This window comes from Coregonus lavaretus (assembly GCF_964263955.1).
Source record: "Coregonus lavaretus genome assembly, chromosome: 12".
Lineage (NCBI taxonomy): Eukaryota > Metazoa > Chordata > Actinopteri > Salmoniformes > Salmonidae > Coregonus > Coregonus lavaretus.
Genome location: NC_139999.1, coordinates 53972551 through 53997118, shown reverse-complemented (window position 1 = coordinate 53997118; position 24568 = coordinate 53972551). Strand labels below are relative to the sequence as shown.

Genomic DNA, 24568 nt, shown 5'->3' with positions numbered 1-24568 from the left:
GTAACTGCCCTATTATGCCCCCATGTATCTGTTAAAATATATTGGGTAAAAGCAGCAGCTAGCACAGCAAATAGTGGGTAGATGGGGGGTCAGCCAGTTGGTTCAATGCTGACGTTAGGAGCCAGTGCTAACTGTGACATGAGATAGCCCTCCACACGATGAAGCCTTCTGTCTATGCCCATTTGATCAATGGCTGTTCACTTAAAAACCACCAGGTCATCATCTCTCTTTATGGTTCGTCCTTTTTTATTTTCCAAATAAAATGGCCCTGGCATTAATGTAAATGATGTGGCCATGTTAGAAGCTAATGTTACCTACCTCTGTCCATTTGCGAGCCATGGGCACCCGTCCATTTAAAGTCCAAAAGCCCTAGCTGCTTTTCACATATCTCTAATTTGGCTCTGACAAAAATTGTGTTTATATGTCGAGATGGACCCTTTCTGAAAGAGGACATTTCATTCACACAGTCCACTCAGAAGTTGGTAATGGGTAACAACCTACCGTAGGTGTACCAGCTCGATGGTGAGGAGGTGGTTAAGCGCTCACAGCGTGGCTCCTAGGCATTGCTTATGCGACTGAGAAGGGAATGGTTTGTCTTTTCAAGTGGTGCACTCAAGATGGGAAAACCCACTTTGCTGGAAAATATAATATTTTATATATGATGCGCACATACTGTATCGACGTATTCAGGGCATTGTGTATTTACATTTTAGTCATTTAGCAGACGCTCTTATCCAGAGCGACTTACAGTTAGTGAGTGCATACATTTTCATACTGGTCGCCCGTGGGAATCGAACCCACAACCCTGGCATTGCAAGTGCCATGCTCTACCAACTGAGCTACACGGGACCTCTGTTTGTCGGTATTTATAGAGCAAGATTGGGTTTTCTGTGGAAGCCTGACAGTAAACAGTAGCACACGACGAGTGTGAATACAGTTCTGAAAAAAACTACACTTGAAAAATTATAATAGTACTTTGCGTTGCCTACGGCATTGCAGTTTATCACACAATTGACTTACTGTGTTTGGGACATGGATTTAAAAAAAAATATTTTGAACAAATACCAGTCTTTTAGTTCTGTGCTGACAATTTGAAAATAACATATTGAGAGGGGCTTAAATGGGATAGAACTTGTGGAATGCTAAGCCATTAATATTTGTGACCAGGTCGATTCAGTCTTATGTTGCAAAATTTGAAATTGTGTTTTTTACATTGGATGAAAGTAGGTACTCAGAGCTAGAAAATTGTATATCATACACTACAGTTGAGGAATAATGGGAAAATAATTCTGCTTTGAAAGTTGATAAACTTGTAACCTCACTTTTGAGAAAATGGCCCTTGAATGTTTTGGTAAACCTACTGGAGACCTCTGCTTTGTCTACACCCATTCAGCATTGTTCACACCCTCTTAAGCCAGCCCCACCCATCTCTTTAAGGATTCACATGTGAGTCCATGTACTAAACAACCAAAGATTTCAACACTAAAGGCTGGTTTATACTACGGTGTGAGGGCCAGAGTGCGCTCTGGGCGTTCATAAACTCAGAGCATTGTCAGATTGTCAGTTTGTAAATTCAGAGCGTTTCGCTCTCTGAGCATTCAGAGCACACACTCTCACTGGACGCTCTGGCCGAGGAGTAGGGTTGATCCGAGTGTTCTGACCTAACAGCAGTCAAGCACCCAAGCTAACTGGCTAACGTTGGCTAGCTTGCTAGCTACTTCTGAGAGAACAGCTCACTCTGACCATGTTACTCACCCTAGCAGAGCTGGTTAGGCTGTTTTTATGTTATCCAAATAAAATAAAATAAAATTGTATTTGTCACATACACATGTTTAGCAGATATTATAACGGGTGTACCGAAATGCTTGTACTTCTAGCTCCGACAGTGCAGTAATAACTAACAATTACACAACATATACCCAATACACACAAAAAAGTAAGGAATGGGATTTAAGAATATATACATATATGGACAAGCAATGACAGAGCGGCATGGACTAAGATACAGAAGAATATTATAGAATAGAATGCAGTATATACATATGAGATGAGTAGTGCAGATATGTAAACATTATTAAAGTGACTAGTGTTCCATTTCTTAAAGTGGCCAGTGATTTCAATAGGCAGCAGCAGCCTCTAATGTGCTAGTGATGGCTATTTAACAGTCTGATGGCCTTGAGATAGAAGCTGTTTTTCATTCACTCGGTCCCAGCTTTGATGCACCTGTACTGACCTCGCCTTCTGGATGATAGCGGGGTGAACAGGCAGTGGCTCGGGTGGTTGATGTCCTTGATGATCTTTTTGGCCTTCCTGTGACATCGGGTGCTGTATGTGTCTTGAAGGGCGGGTAGTTTGCCCCCGGTAATGCGTTCGGCAGACCGCACCACCCTCTGGAGAACCCTGCGGTTGTGGGCGGTGCAGTTGCCATACCAGGCGGTGATACAGCCCAACAGGATGCTCTCAATTGTGCATCTGTAAAAGTTTGTGAGGGTTTTAGGTTATAAGCCAAATTTCTTCAGCCTCCTGAGGTTGAAGAGGCTCTGTTGCGCCTTCTTCACTACACTGTCTGCGTGACTGGACCATTTCAGTTTGTCGGTGATGTGTACGCCAAGGAACTTGAAGCTTTCCACCTTCTCCACTGCGGTCCGGCCGATGTGGATAGGGGGGGTGCACCCTCTGCTGTTTCCTGAAGTCCACGATCATCTCCTTTGTTTTGTTGATGTTGAGTGAGAGGTTATTTTCCTGGCACCACACTGCCAGAGCCCTCACCTCCTCCCTGTAGGCGGTCTCGTCATTGTTGGTAATCAAGCCTAGTACTGTTGTGTCGTCTGCAAACTTGATGATTGAGTTGGAGGCGTGCTTGGCCACGCAGTCATGGGTGAACAAGGAGTACAGGAGGGGGCTGAGCACGCACACTTGTGGGGCCCCAGTGTTGAGGATCAGCGAAGTGGAGATGTTGTTTCCTACCTTCACCACCTGGTGACAGAGGTGAGTGCTACAGGGCGATAGTCATTTAGTTCAGTTACCTTTGCTTTCTTGGGTACAGGAACAATGGTGGCCATCCTGAAGCATGTGGGAACAGCAGACTGGGAAAGGGAGAGATTGAATATGTCCATGAACACACCAGCCAGCTGGTCTGCGCATGCTCTGAGGACGCGGCTAGGGATGCCGTCTGGTCTGGCAGCCTTGCGGGGGTTAACATGCTTAAATGTCTTAATCACGTCGGCCATGGAGAAGGAGAGGCCACAGTCCTTGGTAGTGGGCCTCGTCAATGGCACTGTGTTATCCTCAAAGCGGGCGAAGAAGGTGTTTAGCTTGTCTGGAAGCGAGACATCGGTGTCGGCGACGTGGCTGGTTTTCTTTTTGTAGTCCGTGATTGTCTGTAGACCTTGCCACATACGTCTCGTGTCTGAGCCGTTGAATTGCGACTCCACTTTGTCTCTATACTGATGTTTTGCCAGTTTAATTGCCTTGCGGAGTGAGTAGCTACACTGTTTGTATTCTGCCATATTCCCAGTCACCTTGCCATGGTTGGATGCGGAGGTTCGCACTTTCAGATTTGCGTGAATGCTGCCGTCTATCCACGGTTTCTGGTTAGGGTAGGTTTTAATAGTCACAGTGGGCACAACATCACCTATATACTTCCTGATAAACTCTGTCATCGTTTCAGTGTATATGTCTAAATTATTTTCGGAAGCTACCCGGAACATATCCCAGTCCGCGTGATCAAAACAATCTTGAAGCGTGGATTCCGATTGGTCAGACCAGCGTTGAATAGTCCTTAGCACGGGTACTTCCTGTTTGAGTTTCTGCCTATAGGAAGGGAGAAGCAAAATGGAGTCATGGTCAGATTTGCTGAAAGGAGGGCGGGGGAGGGCCTTATAACCATCCCGGAAGTTTGAATAGCAATGGTCAAGGATTTTAGCAGCGCGAGTACAACAGTCGATATGTTGATAGAACTTCGGCAGCCTAGTCCTCAAATTTGCTTTGTTAAAATCCCCGGCTACAATAAATGCAGCCTCAGGATTTGTGGTTTCCAGTTTGCATAAGGTCAAGTGAAGTTCTTTGAGGGCTGTCGTGGTATCGGCTTGAGGGGGGATATAACAACAGCCGTGACTATAACCGAAGATAATTCTCTTGGGAGATAATACGGTCGGCATTTGATTGCTGCTGGCAACAATTTAATTACGCTTTTTTTTGCCAACATTTATGACACCGGCCGTATTCAACGGGTGTTGAGCGTTTGTAAATTTGTCAGTTATTCTGCACTCTGGCACACTCAAACGTGTGCGCTCTGAAATCGGAGTAGATCCCCAGAGGGATTTTACCAGCTACGTCTATCGACAGTTGCCGCTGTGACATCATGAACATTCTATTGATATGGTTACTTGCATAGCTAGCTAAACAATTAACCATAATCCCAACTCATAACGTTACTACCCTGCATGTATCTGCAGGGAACTTACCAACCAGGTTCAATGTTAGCTAGCTAGCAATGCAAATGGCTCTGAGATACGAATAATATTACTACACAAATCATACACGTAACGTCAGCTAGCGAGCCAGCCAGCCAGCTAGCGAGCCAGCCAACCAGCTAACATTAGCTAGCTAGCTAACAGTACACTTTAACTTGAAATGAAAATAACTTTCTGACAAAATTAGAAATGTGTAATATCTAAAAATGTAGCTAGGTAGACTATCTTACCTGTATACATGGATGGACGCTTCTCCCTCTCTGTCACGGATGCCATGGTTTCCCTTAGTTTGAAGATGTAATCCTTAGACAGGTGTTTTCTACAACAGCCTTCTGTGTGTTCTCTTTACAACTCCCTCTGCATATTTGCAATCAAACGGCAGAATTGTTTCCATCACCTTAGCTGTCATACTCTAATTCGACCGGGCATTCCACTGATTTCAAAACTCGGTCCTTCAGAAAGTGGAGAGCAACATTTTTGCAGTTTGCTTTAAAAAAAAAGCTGCGTTAGAAAGGATTACCTACACATACTGACCAGCTCATGTTATACTCCCGAGTGGCGCAGTGGTCTAAGGCACTGCATCGCAGTGCTAGCTGTGCCACTAGAGATCCTGGTTCGAATCCAGGCTCTGTCGTAGCCGGCCGTGACCGGGAGACCCATGGGGCGGTGCACAATTGGCCCAGCGTCGTCTAGGGTAGGGGAGGGAATGGCCGGCAGGGGATGTAGCTCAGTTCGTAGAGCATGGCGTTTGCAACGCCAGGGTTGTGGGTTCGATTCCCACGGGGGGTATGAAAAAAAATATATATATATAAATAAATAAAAATGTAATGTATGCACTAACTGTAAGTCGCTCTGGATAAGAGCGTCTGCTAAATGACTAAAATGTAAAATGTAATAGACAGAAGCGCGCTACATGGCAGACCAATCTGAACTCTTCTCTTGGCATGTCCAGCCCACCCAGCTCAGCTGGTAGAGCACGGCGCTTGTAACGCCAAGGTAGTGGGTTCGATCCCCGGGACCACCCATACACAAAAAAATAAATAAAATGTATGCACGCATGACTGTAAGTCGCTTTGGATAAAAGCGTCTGCTAAATGGCATATTATTATTATTTATCTCAGCCAATCCTGGCTAGCGTGAATGTTCCTGTCTTTTTTCCAACTGGGCTCATAATTTAACAATTGTATTCGTATTTACAGATAGCATACACGTTTGTTATTAAGGCACATGAAAGTTCACGTTCCAGAAGGCATTTCTGCCCAAAAATGCATTTTGATATTTAAATTTTTTTTACGTTCAGGTAGTGACACGCAATATACACCTCGTTTTCTGAAACTAGTCACATTTGAATGTGATCCATCTCCCCGCTCTTTCAGACTATGCCATCCATAGTAGTAGTTTAAATATTTAGATTTTGGTTCATACACCATGCCTAGAGTTTAAAAAATTGCACTACATGAAAATGTTATGTCAAACTTGTTCTGTACATTTTCTCAAGGATCCACAGCACTAGGGGGAATTGTATTTCTCACATTTTGTTTATTATGAACACAATGATGCATAATTCTTCTGGGCTTTAGGCAAAATTGCAGTTTGTGTCTTTAAAATATCACCCTCAGCCATGCAACATAGAGCAAGTAGATGGATAATACAAGTTCAATACATCGATGTGGATCAATAGGACCAAAGACAAACCTCATTGGACAATGGTCATTAGTGTTCATCCACACGACCTTTAACATGCATCTTCCAATAATCTCTGAACCATTATCCTCAAAAGGTCATGCTCCTTGACAAACAGAAAAGGTGAATCTTCCCATCATGCCCGGTAACAACCTCACTTATACCTGATAAGGGCATACTTTCTGTAGGGCCCTATACTCTGCAAGGGCCCTTAATTAGAACAGACCTGGCTTCAAATACTATTGAAATCTTATGAATGATTTGAGTGTTTGCTCTACCCTACCTGAAGTGCCAAATGGGCAGGGTTTGCAGTTGTTGGACTATTCTATTGGTCCATTTAGTCAGGAAGGCTCAATCAAGCACAGATAAAGTATTTTTTAAATCATTTCAAATAGTATTTGAACCCAGGTCTGGTAGAAACAGCAAGAAAGCATTTCTCAAAGTGTAGTAATGTGTATGCTTTTAAGTCCTATTTGCACACGAGACGCACTCACAGTGACCCCAAAGATCAACACAGTCGAATGCAGAGCTGTCTCTCTGACTGGAGAGTAGTTCTCTTCTAAGGGGACCCTGGGCAGCAAAGACAAGCCAGGAAATTAGATTTGTGTCACAGCCATCTAACCCCTACCTGATGCTGCGTGCGTTGATTGACAGGGCACAGCACATGGCTTTGCGTAGAGCACAGATCAACGCACAAGAGAGCGGCTTCTGAGTGGAATTCCACCACAGGTGTAGTAGAGACTAAAGTAATCATCACTCATATGGTCATATAACCTTTGGATGCTGTGGTTGTCTGTGGAGGGCTGTGGAGAGCTGTAGCTTGTGGAGGTTACAGTCATGACAGCGCCAGCCTATCCGGGCTAAGTGCAGTTGAGACGTGAAATGAGAGAGATCACAGAGAAGAGGAATGGGATGCAGTGGCCACGTGCCTCGATCAATATGGCCCACATCCAAGTATATTTGTGAGCCAAGGAACATCCAGTGTTATAGACTCAACCCCTGCATTGTAACTCATTGATTTTGAAGTGTCGGGAGATTGGCTGAGCATGAATAGACATGGAAGTGGGTAAATCTGATGTGTCACCTGGTAGAGCTGGATGGACAAATGCAGAGCAGGCAGAGATGCTTTCAAGGGACATTTTTCATGCCTTGAGTAAAATGACCCAGACATTTTAGTAGTGGCAGTCTTTCGGATATACAGTAAAAAATATTCAACTGATACATTTCATTACACGCACAGGTATGTTAACCAAATTCCAATACAGTTTATTGTTTCAAAGAGATTATGTTCGTATTGCCCATTGCATTATTCAGCATAGTTTTCGCTCTGTTCCTCGGTCCCCTGGCCGCACTAGTGCCTACTCTGCACTGTAAGCATTAAATCGATTACTTTCAGACTGAACAGTAGATGTGGTTCACAGGAGCCAACCGAAGGCCACGGCGCCACAATACTGTCTACTAAACAAATAATGACACAATCTAATAAAATAACCAAGGTAAGGGCTAATAAAGGCTAGATTTATTTTTCTATCACGGCAGATGGGAAATATTATCACTAAATCCTCATAGGGACCTCGTAGAAATGTTCAGTAAGCAGGCCATTGACTTTTATGACAGTCATTTTTTTTTTCTTCTCTTTTTTTCCCTTCCTCACCCTTATGTGGACCGCTGAGGAATGAATCACGCCTGAAAGTAGCGGAGAAATAACTTTTCATGTGAAAACACCTAGGCTTTTATGGCTTTACTAAATTATCCATAATACAGGAGGGGAGCACTCGGTCCTGTAGATTAGGGCGGGCTGAACTAGGGGAGGGTGCCGCGTTAGCCACCGCCGCCGTGCAGCCATCGCCGCCACGCCGGAGATGGGCACAAATCTCTTTTACGAGGCTGCCCCTTAAATAGCTGTCAGTCTAGTGTCTCACACATGGCACTCTCCTCCAGCTCCCAACACAGTAATTGAACCATCTCCCCATGAGTGCAGAATGCTGTGGGAAGCCGTTTGAACGGACTGTGTTTGTGCCATTAAAACAGACCCGTGCATAAATCTTGCCAGTAGGGGTGAAAAATAAATATATCACCCCAAAACCCTCCATTCGTTCCAGAGGAGCTGGCCTTAGAATTCGTTTTTTTATTAGAGCTTTCATTTTTGCATGTATCTTCTATTTTTCATCCCCAGTACAGTATATCATTAAGGGTACAATTACTCAGACACACTCCACACACCTAGCGCTTTGAACTATTACATGTTTTAAAACGCTGACACAGTATATGACCTCATTTTTGTAATTAACACTTTATTACTTAGTAACTAACATGCTATTGCTATATAATAAGCAACCGAAAGCACCACATTTAGCATTGTTGTCCAGTATGCTTTTTGGACGCCATTACAGAGCATCTGTGAAATATGCAGTTCACCACTCCACGCTTTTTCCAATGAGAGACAGACAGATTGAAAGCTGAGAGGAGACATTTAGGCGGGGGTGTTTTTACGACAGAAATTAAGCAGGGGCTCTTTAATGTATCTTTTATGACACAGCCAGTCACTACTAATTTTCCTCAACTGTTTCAACTGAGAAGGGTGTAAAGTAGTTAGATGGGTGATGGGTAATGGTATGCCAGACTCCTCCGTTCATGTCCACGTTAGACAACTAAGAAGCAATGGAGATGAGGCCAGATACAGTACTTTGTGACAACTGCTGATGTAAAAATGTCTTTATAAGATACATTTGATTTGATTGATACAAACATGGTCAAAACGATAAGTTTCAAAGAAATTATGTTCATATTGCCATTGTGACAACACAATTCTGAGATCTTTGCGCAGTGGCAGGGACTGTTTCCTGATACATTTCCTCAGATATACATTGTCTCTCTCCCATTCAAAAACTGCATCTACCTCCGAGTTGTGTGTCTTCAGTATGAAATTGGCAGGGATATGCAGTCCATATCTATTAGCTGATGTAACATCAACGCCATTGCTGAGCATGAATAGTGATGTATGTACGATACTGGTATATGGATATTATATAGAGTCTGTCCCAAATGGCACCCTATTCCCTACATAGTGCACTATTTGGACTACTTTTGACCAGAGCCCTATTGGGCCTGGTCAAAAGGAGTGCACGATCTAGGGAATAGGGTGCCATTTGGTATGCAGCCATAGCCTTCAGAATGCCTTTCATTCTGGTGGAGCAGTGATGTGAGGTTCCACAGTAAAAAAAACAAAAAAAAAACAGTAACGGCCAAACCTACAGTAGCCAGAGACTGAAAACATTCAATGTGAAGCTCAGTTGAATACGAGGAAGACCTACAAACAAACAGGAAAACATGCTTGTTAAAAACAATATGTGAACTTAGTGTATATCTGCCATTACGCTGTTAAAAAAAGAAATAATTACTCCACTACCTTCCATCTCATCTCAATGCAATTTACTCATCCGCTTCTATTTAGAGAGCGAGCAAAACAAATATTTAGATAATGAATAAAGGCCTCTTTCTTCAATAAAATGCTTTTCTCATTACTGTAACATTTTGTTGTTTACCTATTGGGTTAGTCAGTAACTTTTTTTGAAATCCCCTTGAGGCTGTCACAAAGTAGAATCTGCTGAAGACAGACAAACACCCCAGCCGATAACTAATACCTTAGCTGCTTCTGCTTGTGAAAGCTGAGGCCAGCCAAGGTATTAATAAGGACTCTAGCTGCTGCAGACTAACTCCTACTTCCCCTTTTTTAATATAAACACAATAACGTAGAATTTGCATTTATATAGTTCTTCCAGCAGCCTTTCACCCAGGCAGCCCCGAAACAGCTGAGCGTCACGCTGATTATTACCTGGGGAAAATTAAGATAAGAAAGTAATCCCATGAAAGGGAATGGCTTCCCTGCTTTACCAACGCACAACCAGGTATGCAAAAATGGACAACCCCCCCCAACCCATTTCCAGCAATGCAAAAAAGCTATCTGCTGTAATGCCTTCTGTTTCTAAGGCGATAAGGACAGTTTCAAACTGATATCAGTCAGACAATGACACAAAACCTCATATTGGCGGATAGGCAGGGTATCTACTTTTAGCCTCGTACCAACCATCCTGATCTCACGAGCTTACATTATGTTTCGCTGTAGCGAGATCAGGACGGTTCGTAGGAGTGATAATGATGGTATTCTACAACACAGTACACGCTTAAAGACCCCATTCGAACAACATCAATAGATCCAGCCATTGAATAATCCAACGTGAGGTAAAATATTAACTCTAAGCGGGAATTAGGTTCAACTTAAAGAGCTACACTGATCACGAGGATTTAGGAGTGCAATAATAGGACGCTAGCTTAAAGTTCAAGAACATCGCAGAATTCCCAGGTTTTAGTTCCGTACCGTTGCAGAAAACATTAACTTTTGCTAGCTTTGCTAATAGCTAGCGCAAGCCACCGTGGAGAAACGTTGCGGGCCCTGCTAGCGAGAGAAAATGAAGGCGTAACCAAAAAGGCGGCTACAGATACTGATCTAAGGCGCCTGTGGTAATGGCTGGGTGGTGTTTAATGATAATCCACTGTCCTTTTCCCTGCACCATCATGACAGGAAACAAACAGAGCGCTGACACATCCTGCTAATTAGCATCATTAGCATACGGCTATTATGCGGCTGGACAGTAGCATGACAGGGCTCTGGGAAAGGCTACAGCTGTGACCTTTTGTGGACAACACCAGTTGTCAGTAATTACCTATAGCTTGGCCTGGGATGGAGGTCGAGGGGCCATTGCTGCCACCAACCCAGTCACCCCAATCAAGGTGTTTCTCCATAGAGAAATGGCTAACAAGCTAAAAGGGTAGTTTAGTTTCCTTTCCCAACATGACTCAGGCCCATTGCCTTAAGGCTTTGCTTTGGCTAAAATGTGTGACTAAATGTAAATATGGGCTTTGCATTGCAGTGCCAGAGACTTGTGGCTACACACACAATTGACTTGGAACAGCGCAAGAATTATGCTTCAATGAAACAACTGTGTTCCTCAACAAATCACAATTTTAAAGTCATCGTGGAAACTATTGATGTTCATAAGTGGTTGTAATCACTGTTAATCGTTGGTTCGATTTTTCATCAGTCTTTGAAGATAGGGTTGTTAAATGTCTTCATGTTCTTTCATCTCGAAAAACACAGCTTGTTGTCCTATGAAGGGGAAAACACTCGGTCACGAAGGAGAGGTCGTTTAAAAGAGGTGTCCTGAAATAACACATATTATTTTGAGGACCAAACATATTGCAGGGCACTGAAATGGCTCCCCAGCCTTTCCAGCCTCCCCTCTCACTCTGTCTCATGGTTCCTCTTCCTCACTGATTCACTATCTGTTTGTATGAGTGGAGGGTTCACCTGGACGTCCTGAAGCCTTGTGTTATTGTGCTGTTCTGACATGTAATTGTCCCACAGGAACATCGGTGATGAAGGTCACTGCGTCGGATGCAGATGATCCTACGTATGGGAGCAGTGCCAGGGTTGTGTACAGCGTACTGGATGGAGAGAGTTTCTTCACAGTGGACAGACAGACGGGTAAGGGCAGACTCACAGACTTGTAGTATTACATATCAAATGTTATTTGTCACAACAGGTGTAGACCTTACCATGAAATGCTTACTTACGAGCCCTTAACCAACAATGCAGATTTTTTCAAAGTAAGTAAGAAAAATTTGCTAAATAAAGTAAAGTCTATATACAGTGCCTTGCAAAAGTATTCATCCCCCTTGGCATTTTTTTCCTATTTTGTTGCATTACAACCTGTCATTTAAATTGATTTTATTTGGATTTCATGTAATGGACACACACAAAATTGTGCAAATTGGTGAAGTGAAATGAAAAAAATTACTTGTTTCAAAAAATTTGAAAAAAATTAATAACGGAAAAGTCGTGCGTGCATATGTATTCACCGCCTTTGCTATGAAGCCCCTAAAAAAGATCTGGTGCAACCAATTACCTTCAGAAGTCACATAATTAGTTAAATAAAGTCCACCTGTGTGCAACCTAAGTGTCACATGATCTGTCACATGATCTCAGTATATATATACACCTAACAACACTAAGCAAGGGGCACCACCAAGCAAGCGGGACCATGAAGACCAAGGAGCTCTCCAAACAGGTCAGGGACACAGTTGTGGAGAAGTACAGATCAGGGTTGGGTTATAAAAAATATCAGAAACTTTGAACATCCCACGGAGCACCATTAAATCCATTGTTAAAAAATGTAAAGAATATGGCACCATAACAAACCTGCCAAGAGAGGGCCGCCCACCAAAACTCACGGACCAGGCAAGGAGGGCATTAATCAGAGAGGCAACAAAGAGACCAAAGACAACCCTGAAAGAGCTGCAAAGCTCCACAGCGGAGATTGGAGTATCTGTCCATAGGACCACTTTAAACCGTACACTCCACAGAGCTGGGCTTTACGGAAGAGTGGCCAGAAAAAATCCATTGCTTAAAGAAAAAAATAAGCAAACACATTTGGTGTTCGCCAAAAGGCATGTGGGAGACTCCCTAAACATATGGAAGAAGGTACTCTGGTCAGATGAGACTAAAATTGAGCTTTTTGGCCATCAAGGAAAATGCTATGTCTGGCGCAAACCCAACACCTCTCATCACCCCGAGAACACCATCCCCACAGTGAAGCATGTTGGTGGCAGCATCATGCTGTGGGGATGTTTTTCATCGGCAGGGACTGGGAAACTGGTCAGAATTGAAGGAATGATGGATGGCACTAAATACGGGGAAATTCTTGAGGGAAACCTGTTTCAGTCCAGAGATTTCAGACTGGGACAGAGGTTCACCTTCCAGAGGACAATGACCCTAAGCATACTGAGGTCTGGCCTAGTCTAAGCCCAGACCTCAATCCAATTGAGAATATGTGGTATGACTTAAAGATTGCTGTACACCAGCGGAACCCATCCAACTTGAAGGAGCTGGAGTAGTTATGCCTTGAATAATGGGCAAAAATCCCAGTGGCTAGATGTGAATGGGGGGGGGGGGGGGGGTGTTTCTTTTTTGTTTCACCCAACAACAACAACAATTTGCATCTTCAAAGTGTCTTATTTCTTGTTTGTTTGCATGTTGTGTAAATCAAATGATACAAACCCCCCAAAAAATCTAATTTAATTCCATGTTGTAAGGCAACAAAATAGGAAAAATGCCAAAGGGGGTGAATACTTTCGCAAGCCACTGTACAAGGGGTACCGGTACCGAGTCCATGTGCAGGGGTATGGGTTAGTCGAGGTAATTGAGGTAATATATACATGTAGGTACGGGTAAAGTGACTATGCATAGATAATAAACAGAGAGTAGCAGCAGCGTATGTGAAGAGTGTGAAGGAATGTGAACGTATGTGTGTGTGTGGCGTCAATATGCATGTGTTTGCGTGTTTTGTGTGTGTATCCTTGTGTGTGTGTTGGAGAGTCAGTATAGTAGGTGTGAGTGTGTGGTTAGAGTCCAGTGAGTGTGTGGTTAGAGTCCAGTGAGTGTGTGGTTAGAGTCCAGTGAGTGTGTGGTTAGAGTCCAGTGAGTGTGTGGTTAGAGTCCAGTGAGTGTGTGGTTAGAGTCCAGTGAGTGTGTGGTTAGAGTCCAGTGAGTGTGTGGTTAGAGTCCAGTGAGTGTGTGGTTAGAGTCCAGTGAGTGTGTGGTTAGAGTCCAGTGAGTGTGTGGTTAGAGTCCAGTGAGTGTACATTGAGCCTGTGCAAGAGAGAATAAATAAGAATTAAATAAGGGGGTCAATGCAAATAGTCTGGGTAGCCATTTAATTACATTAACTGTTCAGCAGTCTTATGGCTTGGGGGTAGACGCTGTTAAGGAGCCTTTCGGTCCCAGACTTTGCGCTCCGGTACCGCTTGCCATGCGGTAGCAGAGAGAACAGTCTATGACTTGGGTGGCTGGAGTCTTTGACAATTTTTAGGGCCTTCCACTGACACTGCCTGGTATAGAGGTCCTGGATACTTTATCAAAGGAAATAATGATGTATTTGCAAACAGTGAGTTTATATATTTCTTGTCTCATACCTCATATTGTGTACTTATATTTCTCAACATATAAGGATACATATTGAAATGAAATAGTTCTCATTACATCTTTCAAGTGTTATATTACAGTCTGTTGAGATGCAGATAACTGGAATTGTATCTCCCAGTCAGCACATTTGTGGAAATTTCTTCCTTGTCTGAGGGCCTGTACATGGGCATGAACTGTAGTCTCTAAGGCATATCCCAAGGTTTGTGTTGCCTGCAAATGTCCCCCTGCACTAAACTCTTAATGATTCCTTTTTTGGTCTCCCCACTTTGATTCGATTGGCCTAGTGCCTAGATGATAAATGGCCCTGCCTCAGGTGCGTTGGCCTGGAGACTCGTAGATCATACCAATCTCCATAGACAAACATTGGCAGTAGAATGGCCTTACTGAAGAGCTCATTGACTTTCAACGTGGCAACGTCATAGGATACCACCTTTCCAACAAGTCAGTTTGTCAGATTTCGTCCCTGATAGAGCTGCCAGTCAACTGTAAGTGCTGTTATTGTGACGTTGAAAAGTCTAGGAGCAACAACAGCTCAGCCGCGAAGTGGTAGGCCACACAAGCTCACAGAACGGGACCACAGAGTGCTGAAGCGCGAAACGCCTAAAAATTGTCTGTCCTCGGTTGCAACACTCACTGCCGAGTTCCAAACTGCCTCTGGAAGCAATGACAGCACAATAACTGTTCTTCGGAAGCTACATGAAATGGGTTTCCATGGCCGAGCAGCCGCACACAAGCCTAAGATCGCCATGCGCAGTGCCAAGCGTTGGCTGGAGTGTTGTAAAGCTCGCCGCCATTGGACTCTGGAAGAGTGGAAACGCCTTCTCTGGAGTGATGAATCACATTACACCATCTGGCAGTCCGACGGACAAATCTGGGTTTGGCAGATGCCAGGAGAACACTACCTGCCAGAATGCATAGTGCCAACTGTAAAGTTTGGTGGAGGAGGAATAATGGTCTGGGGCTGTTTTTCATGGTTTGGGCTAGGCCCCTTAGTTCCAGTGAAGGGAAATCTTAACGCTACAGCATACAGTGACATTCTAGATTATTCTGTGCTTCCAACTTCGTGGCAACAGTTTGGGGAAGGCCCTTTCCTGTTTCAGCATGACAATGCCCCCATGCACAAAGCGAGGTCCATACAGAAATGGTTTGTCGAGATTGGTGTGGAAGAACTTGAATGGCCTGGACATAGCCCTGACCTCGACCCCATCGAACACCTTTGGGATGAATTGGAGCGCCGACTGCGAGCCAGGCCTAATCGCCCAACATCAGTGCCCGACCTCACTAATGCTCTTGTGGCTGAATGGAAGCAAGTCCCTGCAGTAATGTTCCAACATCTAGTGGAAAGCCTTCCCAGAAGAGTGGAGGCTGTTATAGCAGCAAATGGGGGACCAACTCCCTATTAATGCCCATGATTATGGAATTAAATGTCTGATGAGCAGGTGTCCACATACTTTTGGTAATGTAGTGTAGGTGCAGATAAAAGAGGTCATCAAGAGAACAGAACAGCTGAGAATTTCACCTCAGTAATGTCGTCCCAGTCACTCAAAAGAGTGTTAGTCCTTAACCATCTTTTTGTTTCCATGACCAATGGCCTATGTCTGAGGGATTTTCTTAAGGAACGCTATGTCTTTTGAATGTATTTTAACTTCATCATGGTATTTGGTATTGAAGTTCAATTTTGAGTTACTTCTCAGGATGAAAGCCTAAGGATTCTACCTAATTATATTCCATACATTTCCAGAGACATAACAACTTCTTGGAACTCTGCTTTCACTACCCTGTCAGAAAAATAAATTTACGTTTTGGCAATTTTGCAGAGACTCTTATCCAGAGCGACTAACGGTCAAATACACAGGGCTCAGTCATTGACAATTGATGTGCAATATATTTTATTAATGAAATCCCTTTCAAGCATGTTACAAACGTTAGCAGTCAAGAAACATTTGATTGAGTTGAATGAGATCTTACTAAGAAAGAGCTGATGCAAAAAGCTGCATTTCTGATATCTCCTATGCCCTTGGTTCTTGAAAGCAGTATTATGTGCCTCCATATCCCACAGTGGAATTTGACTATGTACTGTATGCTGACATAGAAACATTGCCTGCAGCTACTTGATGTTAAATGTGAGTGGAATCTCTAATTTGTGTGTCTAGCAGACAAGCACAATGCAAGGCACTGGGAGAGATGCCATCAACTCGGGCAATGCAACAATGGAATTTGATGCAGATATCCCACCAGGGAATATAATTGTAGTAGTCAGCGGCACATATCTCCCGCTATTTGACCAGAGAGTTGACTCTTTACATTATCATCTCGTTCAGTGAGTCTTGGATCGGTATGAAAATATATACGGATGGAAATTGCACTGAAAGGAGAAGAAATTCACATCCTGCCCTGCTTTTGTATTTCTGTTTTGAAATACTCTGAGGATGTTAACAATTCCAATTGAGTTCCGGGTGTATACTGCCCATGGTATATTGCCATGTTATTTTATGCCAGGTTCTTGGAGAAACATACCTAGAAAGGTCATGTTTGGGGTAAGGTGGTAAACATACATATATTTATGGCATTGTTAAAGTGTCGGAACTTCACAAAATGCTCACTCGAGTCAGATGAAGAGAAGTCATGAGATTGTTTTGGTTTTCTCTCTTAAATCCCATCCTCCCCAACTGCCAGTGAAAGACGTGAACAGGCTTTTTCGCCGGAACATTCTTCAGTGGTGTGTGCCTTCATTCTGGCCCCTATATATTATTCATTTTAATACAGCTCAGCCGTAATGATATAAGCATGGAGGCAAGGATGTGACACAATCTACTCTATCAAGACGAGCAGAGACGGTGAAATGGAATGTGCCGCACTTGTGCCTCTAATAGAGTGCTTAACTGAAGTTGATATTCGCAACTAGAGAAGATTTAGCAGGCTATCACATATGAGAGCTGAGCGCTAACGTGACCTTTCCCTTTCGGCGTCTCTCTCGCCCTCCATCTTTCTCCCCCCTCTCTCTCTTTCTCTCTTATCAGGACTGATTCGGACAGCCGTGGCAGATCTGGACCGGGAGAAGCAGGATCGCTACGAGCTGGTCGTCAAGGCAACCGACATGGCAGGCCAAATGGGCGGTCTCTCCGGCTCCACCACAGTGACCATAGTTATCACAGATGTTAATGACAACCCACCACGCTTTCCGCAGAGTGAGTCACTCTCTTATTAAGAGGCGGGACGAGATATATGCTTGCGGTGCACTTACACCCATCAGTAATATAATGAAGTAGTCAGAAGCACATGGAGAAAATCATTTCACTTATATTTATCCACAGGTCTAACACTATGCTTAGAAGGGTTAGGCAATCAACTGATGAAAATGGTTTTGGGAGTTTCCATATGTCTGCATATGATAAGACACATAATCAGTTGAGCCGATTAACAATTTTTTTATTCCAGTGGTATGGATTTATGCTGTTGACATTCATAATGTATCAGCTGGAGAAAGGTCAAAGGCCATAATGGAACACGGTTGTCAATATACAGGGTCCTGTTTGAATACTTCAGAAATGCATCCTTCCTTCCTGCCTACTCACAGTACTCACAGATCTGAACTGGTGAAATTAATAGGTTGGTGAGCTTGCTTACCCTTTTCCAATCACTTATAGATCTGTGCTAAGTTTAAGGAAACAAGGAAGGAAGGTTGCCTGTCTAAATAATTTAAACAGGGCCTTGCATTTTCCTGCAATTTAGAATTCTGATACTTTTCTATTTTATTTCTCAGAGCGTCTTTGATAAATGAAACTCAAGTGAACAAACTTGAACCAAAGCAGTACTACACACAACTCAACCTTCGGCTCTCCCGAGCCCGTTGGGGAGTTGCAGTGATAAGACAAGTTTGTAATCACGAAATTGGGGAGAAAAAAGGGCAAACATTTTTTTTTATGAATGGGATTGTGCGACATGTGCAGCTGTTTTATTTATCTGTGTGTGGTGAGTGTAGTGAAAGGTGTCAGGCGCAGGAGGGTAATCACAGAATACAGAGTTTATTCCTTAGTTGACACACAAATGTGCTCCAATAGCTATCAACGAAACAGGCACAGGGGAAACAAACATCCCTGGCAATTACACTGTAACGGAATCCAATAATACATAGGCACAGGGGGAAAATCTACCCTGGCAACACAATGTTATGAGTAGCTCCACCGAGCTACATACTCTCACAATTAACAATCACCCACAAGGACAAGGGGGCAGAGGGAACACTTATACACAGACAAATTAGGGGATTAGAACCAGGTGTGTGTGATTGACAAGACAATTGTGATGATGATTGGGGCGGCAGTGGTTAGTACTCCGGTGACGACGAACGCCGAAGCCTACCCGAACAAGGAGGGGGGGCAGCCTCGGCCGAAGTCGTGACACTGTGTCCCACATGGTTGGGGTCAATTTTATTTAAATTCTATCCATTCAGGAAGTAAACTGAAATCCCAATTCCCAATTACATTTTGTTCTCATTGAGAATCATTGAGGAGAATTAGATTTTCTGTTTTGAATTGACGCTGGCATCCCACACAAAATGTGGCTTTGTGCTGTGGTCCAAAAAAAGTTAATTAGAAAGTCTATTTAAAAATTCTACAGGAGAGTATTGAAAGAGTTAGCTTAAACCCTGCTATATGTGGTGGCAGTAGACTCAATGCCCTAACAATTATCACCTGTGGGTGAGCATCTTTAACAGACCTTAACATAAATGCATCATGCCTTGGTCTAACCTGAGCCAAAGACCCAGTGCATTTATGTGTTTATTTGGATCCCCATTAGCTTTTGCAGAAGCAGCAGCTACTCTTCCTGGGGTCCACAAAAAAACACAAAACATGACAAGTACCAAAACACTGATACACTGATAGACAAGGACAGTCACACAAATGTAAAATACACAACGATATACAAACAATACAACAACAACAATTATGTGTGTTAGAGTGTGTGTGTGTGTGTGCGCGTGTCTGTGTCCTCTCACAGTCCCTGCATTTCATTAGTTGTTGTTTAATCAGTTTTTTTTTTAAGTACATTTTGCTGTTTGCTTGAGTAATTGGAGATGGAAGGGAGTTCCATGCGATCATGGCTCTGTATAAAACTGTACGTTGCCATGGATTCGTTTTGGAGTTGGGGACTGTGAAGAGACCCCTGGTCACAGTAATATTTCTCATTGAAACTAGAAGAGAAGCAGTTCATCTCTCGTCAACCCTCAACCAGGAAAGACTGGCATGCATGTTGTTGATGTTAGTTCTGTATGTGCAGTTAAGGGCAAGGCGTGCTTCTCTGTTTTGAGCCAGCATCAGCTTTGCTATGTCTTTCTTTGCAGGACTTGACCATATTATTTGACAGTAATCAAGATGGGACAAGATCAGAGCCTGAACAACTAGTACAGTTGATTTTTGTGTCAAAAACGCAGATCATTTTTCTAACAGACATACCCCTCCCCATCTTCACAACTTTGTGCATATGACTTGCCCATGATAATTGACCATCCTTTGTTATACCTAGAAGTTTAGCTTTCTCAACTTGCTCTGACATGTAGAGTGTGGAATCAGCTGCATACATAGTCATTCTAGCTTTGTGTAAGACTAGTGGCAAATCATTTGGAAACATAGATAAGAGTAACGGCCCAAGTCAACTGCCCTAAGGGACACCACACTGTACATATCTGATGTTAGAGAATCTTCCATTGAAGAACACTCTCTGTGTTCTATATTAACTTTCCAACCATGTGATGGCAGATGATGTAAAGCCATAGCAAGTTAGTTTTTTCAGTAACAATTTATGATCAAAAACTTCAAAGGCTCCACTGAAATCTAACAATACAGCTCCAACTATCTTATCTTATCTTATCTTATCTTATCTTACTTTAACCAGTCATCAGTCATCTGAGTCAGTGCAGTACAAGTTCAGTGCCCTTCTCTATATGCATCAGTAGTTTACTTTTCTCAGAAAAATAGCATTGTATTTGGTCAAACACAATCCTCTCCATCAGTTTACTAAGAACAGGCAGCAAACTGTTTGGGTGGCTGTTAGAGCCAGCAATGGGTGCTTTACTATTTTTAGGCAGTGGAATTACTTTCGCTTCCTTCCACGCCTGTGGACACACACATTCCTTTAGGCTTTGGTTAAAGATATAGCAAATAGGGCATTGAATCGAGTACCAATGGGATTATGGGTCAAACACCAGGGGTGGATGGGATGCATGTTGTCTCTACAGAATAAAGATCCTGGGTGAATTATCTTTTTGCTGATTATGGAAGTGCTCATACATAGAGTAAATTGTGGTCTTATGAATTGAAGGCATTTTTCTTTCTTCCTCCTCCTCCCAATCGTCTTCATCATCTACTTCTCTTCCTCCCTCCCAAATCTTATTTCCTCCTCCTCCTCGTCCTCCTCCTCATCATCATCCTTTTTTCATCATGCTTCCCCTAATCTTCACCCTCCTCCACCTTCTCTCCTCTTCTTCCTCATATCTCCCCCGCCACTTTCTCCACCTACTCCCCACTCCTCTTCTTCAGAGATGTACCAGTTTTCGGTGTCTGAGGGGGCAGCCGTGGGGACGCCGGTGGGGAGGGTGATCGCCACGGACGCAGACATGGGGGAGAACACAGACATGAGCTACCTGATCAAAGATGAGGAGGGTGGGGAACTCTTCAAGGTCACCACCGACAGTGACACGCAAGAGGCCATCATCACCATCAAAAAGGTGGGAGTAAAATACAGTTTTACCACCTAATGGTTATAGTTAGGATTTGATTTGATTTGGATTGTAACCTGATCCTAGATCTGTGTCTATGGGTAACTTCCACTCAAGGTTAGAGTATGATAAAGTTGCCCCGTAAACAATGATCTAAGATCAATTTTTGTGCTGATCCTAGATAGGTTAGATTTGTATAAAGTTGCTCCTGAACACTGTTCTAAGATCTGTGCCTACATGAAGCAAAAGCTTACAGTATAAAACCTTCTACTTTCTGTAACAAAGAATGTGCCAGTGATGTGATATTTCTGTGTTACATTTTGTAAAGCACAAAGAAGTTCAGTCTATCATCACAGCAATTATAAGTCTTAATTGCAGAATGATCCTTCTAATTCCTGCTTGTCTTGATTCTATCTAATCTTAATTAAGTTGAACCAATATGTTGATTGACTGTGTGGGTAGGAAATCATGACATTCTATCACATCAGAACATTGTCATATATTGTCACTAATCTTAACTGATTGCTTGGAAGATAAAGATGTAATATACCAGAGACCTTTGACAACCACTCACCTGGCAAACTAAAGCTGCAGTATGATAGAATAACATAGGATTCACTTTAATGTCCCTGAGGGGATCATGGTCTTAGACACACAGTGCTACTGTACACAAAATAATCACTGTGCATTACAACCTCAACATACTACATGCATTGCATGTTACCGATGTCATACACATTGTACATGTCTCGTACAGCTACATACAGTGCATTCGGTAAAGTATTCAGACCCCTTCTCTTTTTCCACATTCTGTTACTATATAGCCTTATTTTGAAATTGATTAAATAAATAAAAATCCTCATCAATCTACACACAATACCCCATAATGACAAAGCAAAAACAGGTTTTTAGAAATATTTACATAAGTATTAAGACCCTTGCTATGAGACTTGAAATTGAGCTCAGGTGCATCCTGTTTCCATTGATCATCCTTGATATTTTTCTACAACTTGATTGGAGTCCACCTGTGGTGAATTCAATTGATTGGACATGATTTGGAAAGGCACACACCTGTCAATGTAAGGTCCCACAGTTGACAGTGCATGTCAGAGCAAAAACCAAGCCATGAGGTGGAAGGAATTGTCCGTAGAGCTCCGAGACAGGATTGTGTGGAGGCACAGATCTGGGGAAGGGTACCAAAAAATTTCTGCAGCATTGAAGGTCCCCAAGAACACAGTTGCCTCCATCATTCTTAAATGGAAGAAGTTTGGAACCACCAAGACTCTTCCTAGAGCTGGCTGCCCGGCCAAACTGAGCAATCGGGGGAGAAGGGCCTTGGTCAGGTAGGTGACCAAGAACCCGATGATCACTCTGATAGAACTCCAGAGTTCCTCTGTGGAGATGGGAGAACCTTCCAGCAGGACAACCATCTCTGCAGCACTCCACCAATCAGGCCTTTATGGTAGAGTGGCCAGACGGAAGCCACTCCTCAGTAAAAGGCACGTGACCATGAGAAACAAAATTCTCTGTTCTGATGAAACCAAGATTGAACTCTTAGGCCTGAATGCCAAGCGTCACGTCTGGAGGAAACCTGGCACCATTCCTACGGTGAAGCATGGTGGTGGCAGCTCATGCTGTGGGGATGTTTTTCAGCGGCAGGGACTGGGACACTAGTCAGGATCGAGGGACAGATGAATAGAGCAAAGTACAGAGAGATCCTTGATCAAAACCTGCTCCAGAGCACTCAGGACCTTAGACTGGGGCGAAAGTTCACCTTCCAACAGGACAACGACCCTAAGCACACAGCCAAGATAACGCAGGATTGGCTTCGGGAACAAGTCTCTTAATGTCCTTGAGTGGCCCAGCCAGAGGCTGGACTTTAACCTGATCGAACATCTCTGGAGAGACCTGAAAATAGCTGTGCTGTGACGCTTCCCATCCAACCTGACAAAGCTTGAGAAGATCTGCAGAGAAGAATGGGAGAAACTCCCCAAATACAGATGTGCCAAGCTTGTAGTGTCATACCCAAGAAGACTCTAGGCTGTAATCGCTGCCAAGATGCTTCAACAAAGTACTGGGTATAGGGTCTGAATACTTATGTAAATGTAATATTTCAGTTTTTTTATATTTAATATATTTGCAAACATGTGTTCTTAATGTTTGCAATATATTTGATAGACAATGAAGGAGTACTTATACCTGTTCAGCTTACACGTAGGCACCCTTTGTGATATGTCACTGCTTTAGCTCCTCTCTGTTTGTGCTCTGTTAAGGCATTGGATTTTGAGAGCAAGCGCACACACAACGTGGTGGTGGAGGCTGTCAACAAGCACGTAGACCCCCGCTTTTCTGAGCTGGGCTCGTTTCGGGACCAGACCATCGTGCGGGTCAGCGTAACTGACACTGATGAGCCGCCGGTCTTCCACCCTGCCGAGGGAGCCATCTTGGAGGTCCAGGAGGATGCCAGGCTAGGTGCGCTGGTGGGCACTGTGACTGCCAAGGACCCGGACATGGAGAACGCACCTGTCAGGTATGGATCATGGATCCTACTGTAACAGCGTTTCAGGTAGGTCACTGTGGCTATTTGATCATAATGTACAGTAAGCCTATCAGAGTGGCCTACCATCAAAAATGATTGAGAAAATGCATCCCATAACATTTTCAGATGGAAATAGCTATTCTGTGATACATCCTACAGTAGCAGCCATGTGTGGTGTTCAATGTTTTTAGTCACCTGCTTGTCCTTCAGACAAGTAAGTGACTAACATTGTATTATGTGATGATGCAAGAAACACAAAATAAAATGCATTATTATTCCCATACCATTATTAGTACAGAGAATCAGACAATAATGGAGGCTATGCTACCTTCTGCCTATTGGCTTCTTAGCTTATTCTAGCCGGTCTCAAAATACAACACTGCCCCTTTAAGACAAACATTTCTTTACCTTGAAATGTAAACATTTTGTTCTCTTGTTGGAAGCAATCACTCGCCTATTGCTGACCAGAAATTAGCTACAGTGAGGGAAAAAAGTATTTGATCCCCTGCTGATTTTGTATGTTTGCCCACTGACAAAGACATGATCAGTCTGTAATTTTAATGGTAGGTTTATTTGAACAGTGAGAGACAGAATAACAACAGAAAAATCCAGAAAAACGCATGTCAAAAATTGTATAAATTGATTTGCATTTTAATGAGGGAAATAAGTATTTGACCCCTCAGCAAAACATGACTTAGTACTTGGTGGAAAAACCCTTGTTGGCAATCACAGTGGTCAGACGTTTATTGTAGTTGGCCACCAGGTTTGCACACATCTCAGGAGGGATTTTGTTCCACTCCTCTTTGCAGTTCTTCTCCAAGTCATTAAGGTTTCAAGGCTGACGTTTGGCAACTCAAACCTTCAGCTCCCTCCACAGATTTCTATGGGATTAAGGTCTGGAGACTGGCTAGGCCACTCCAGGACCTTAATGTGCTTCTTCTTGAGCCACTCCTTTGTTGCCTTGACCGTGTGTTTTGGGTCATTTTCATGCTGGAAAACCCATCCACGACCCATTTTCAATGCCCTGGCTGAGGGAAGGAGGTTCTCACCCAAGATTTCACGGTACATGGCCCCGTCCATCATCCCTTTGATGAGGTGAAGTTGTCCTGTCC

General features: G+C 43.3%; 1 protein-coding gene across 1 annotated transcript in view; it reads left to right on the top strand.

Annotated features, from left to right (window-relative positions):
* The window catches only part of LOC311138369 (cadherin-22-like), a 111368-nt gene that overhangs the window by 37812 nt on the left and 48988 nt on the right, over positions 1 to 24568 (top strand). The window contains exons 3-6 of the mRNA XM_084173029.1: positions 11584 to 11703; positions 17220 to 17387; positions 20739 to 20926; positions 23191 to 23447. Of these exons, the coding sequence (XP_084029155.1) occupies positions 11584 to 11703; positions 17220 to 17387; positions 20739 to 20926; positions 23191 to 23447 (733 nt within the window). The remainder of the gene's footprint in view (positions 1 to 11583; positions 11704 to 17219; positions 17388 to 20738; positions 20927 to 23190; positions 23448 to 24568) is intronic.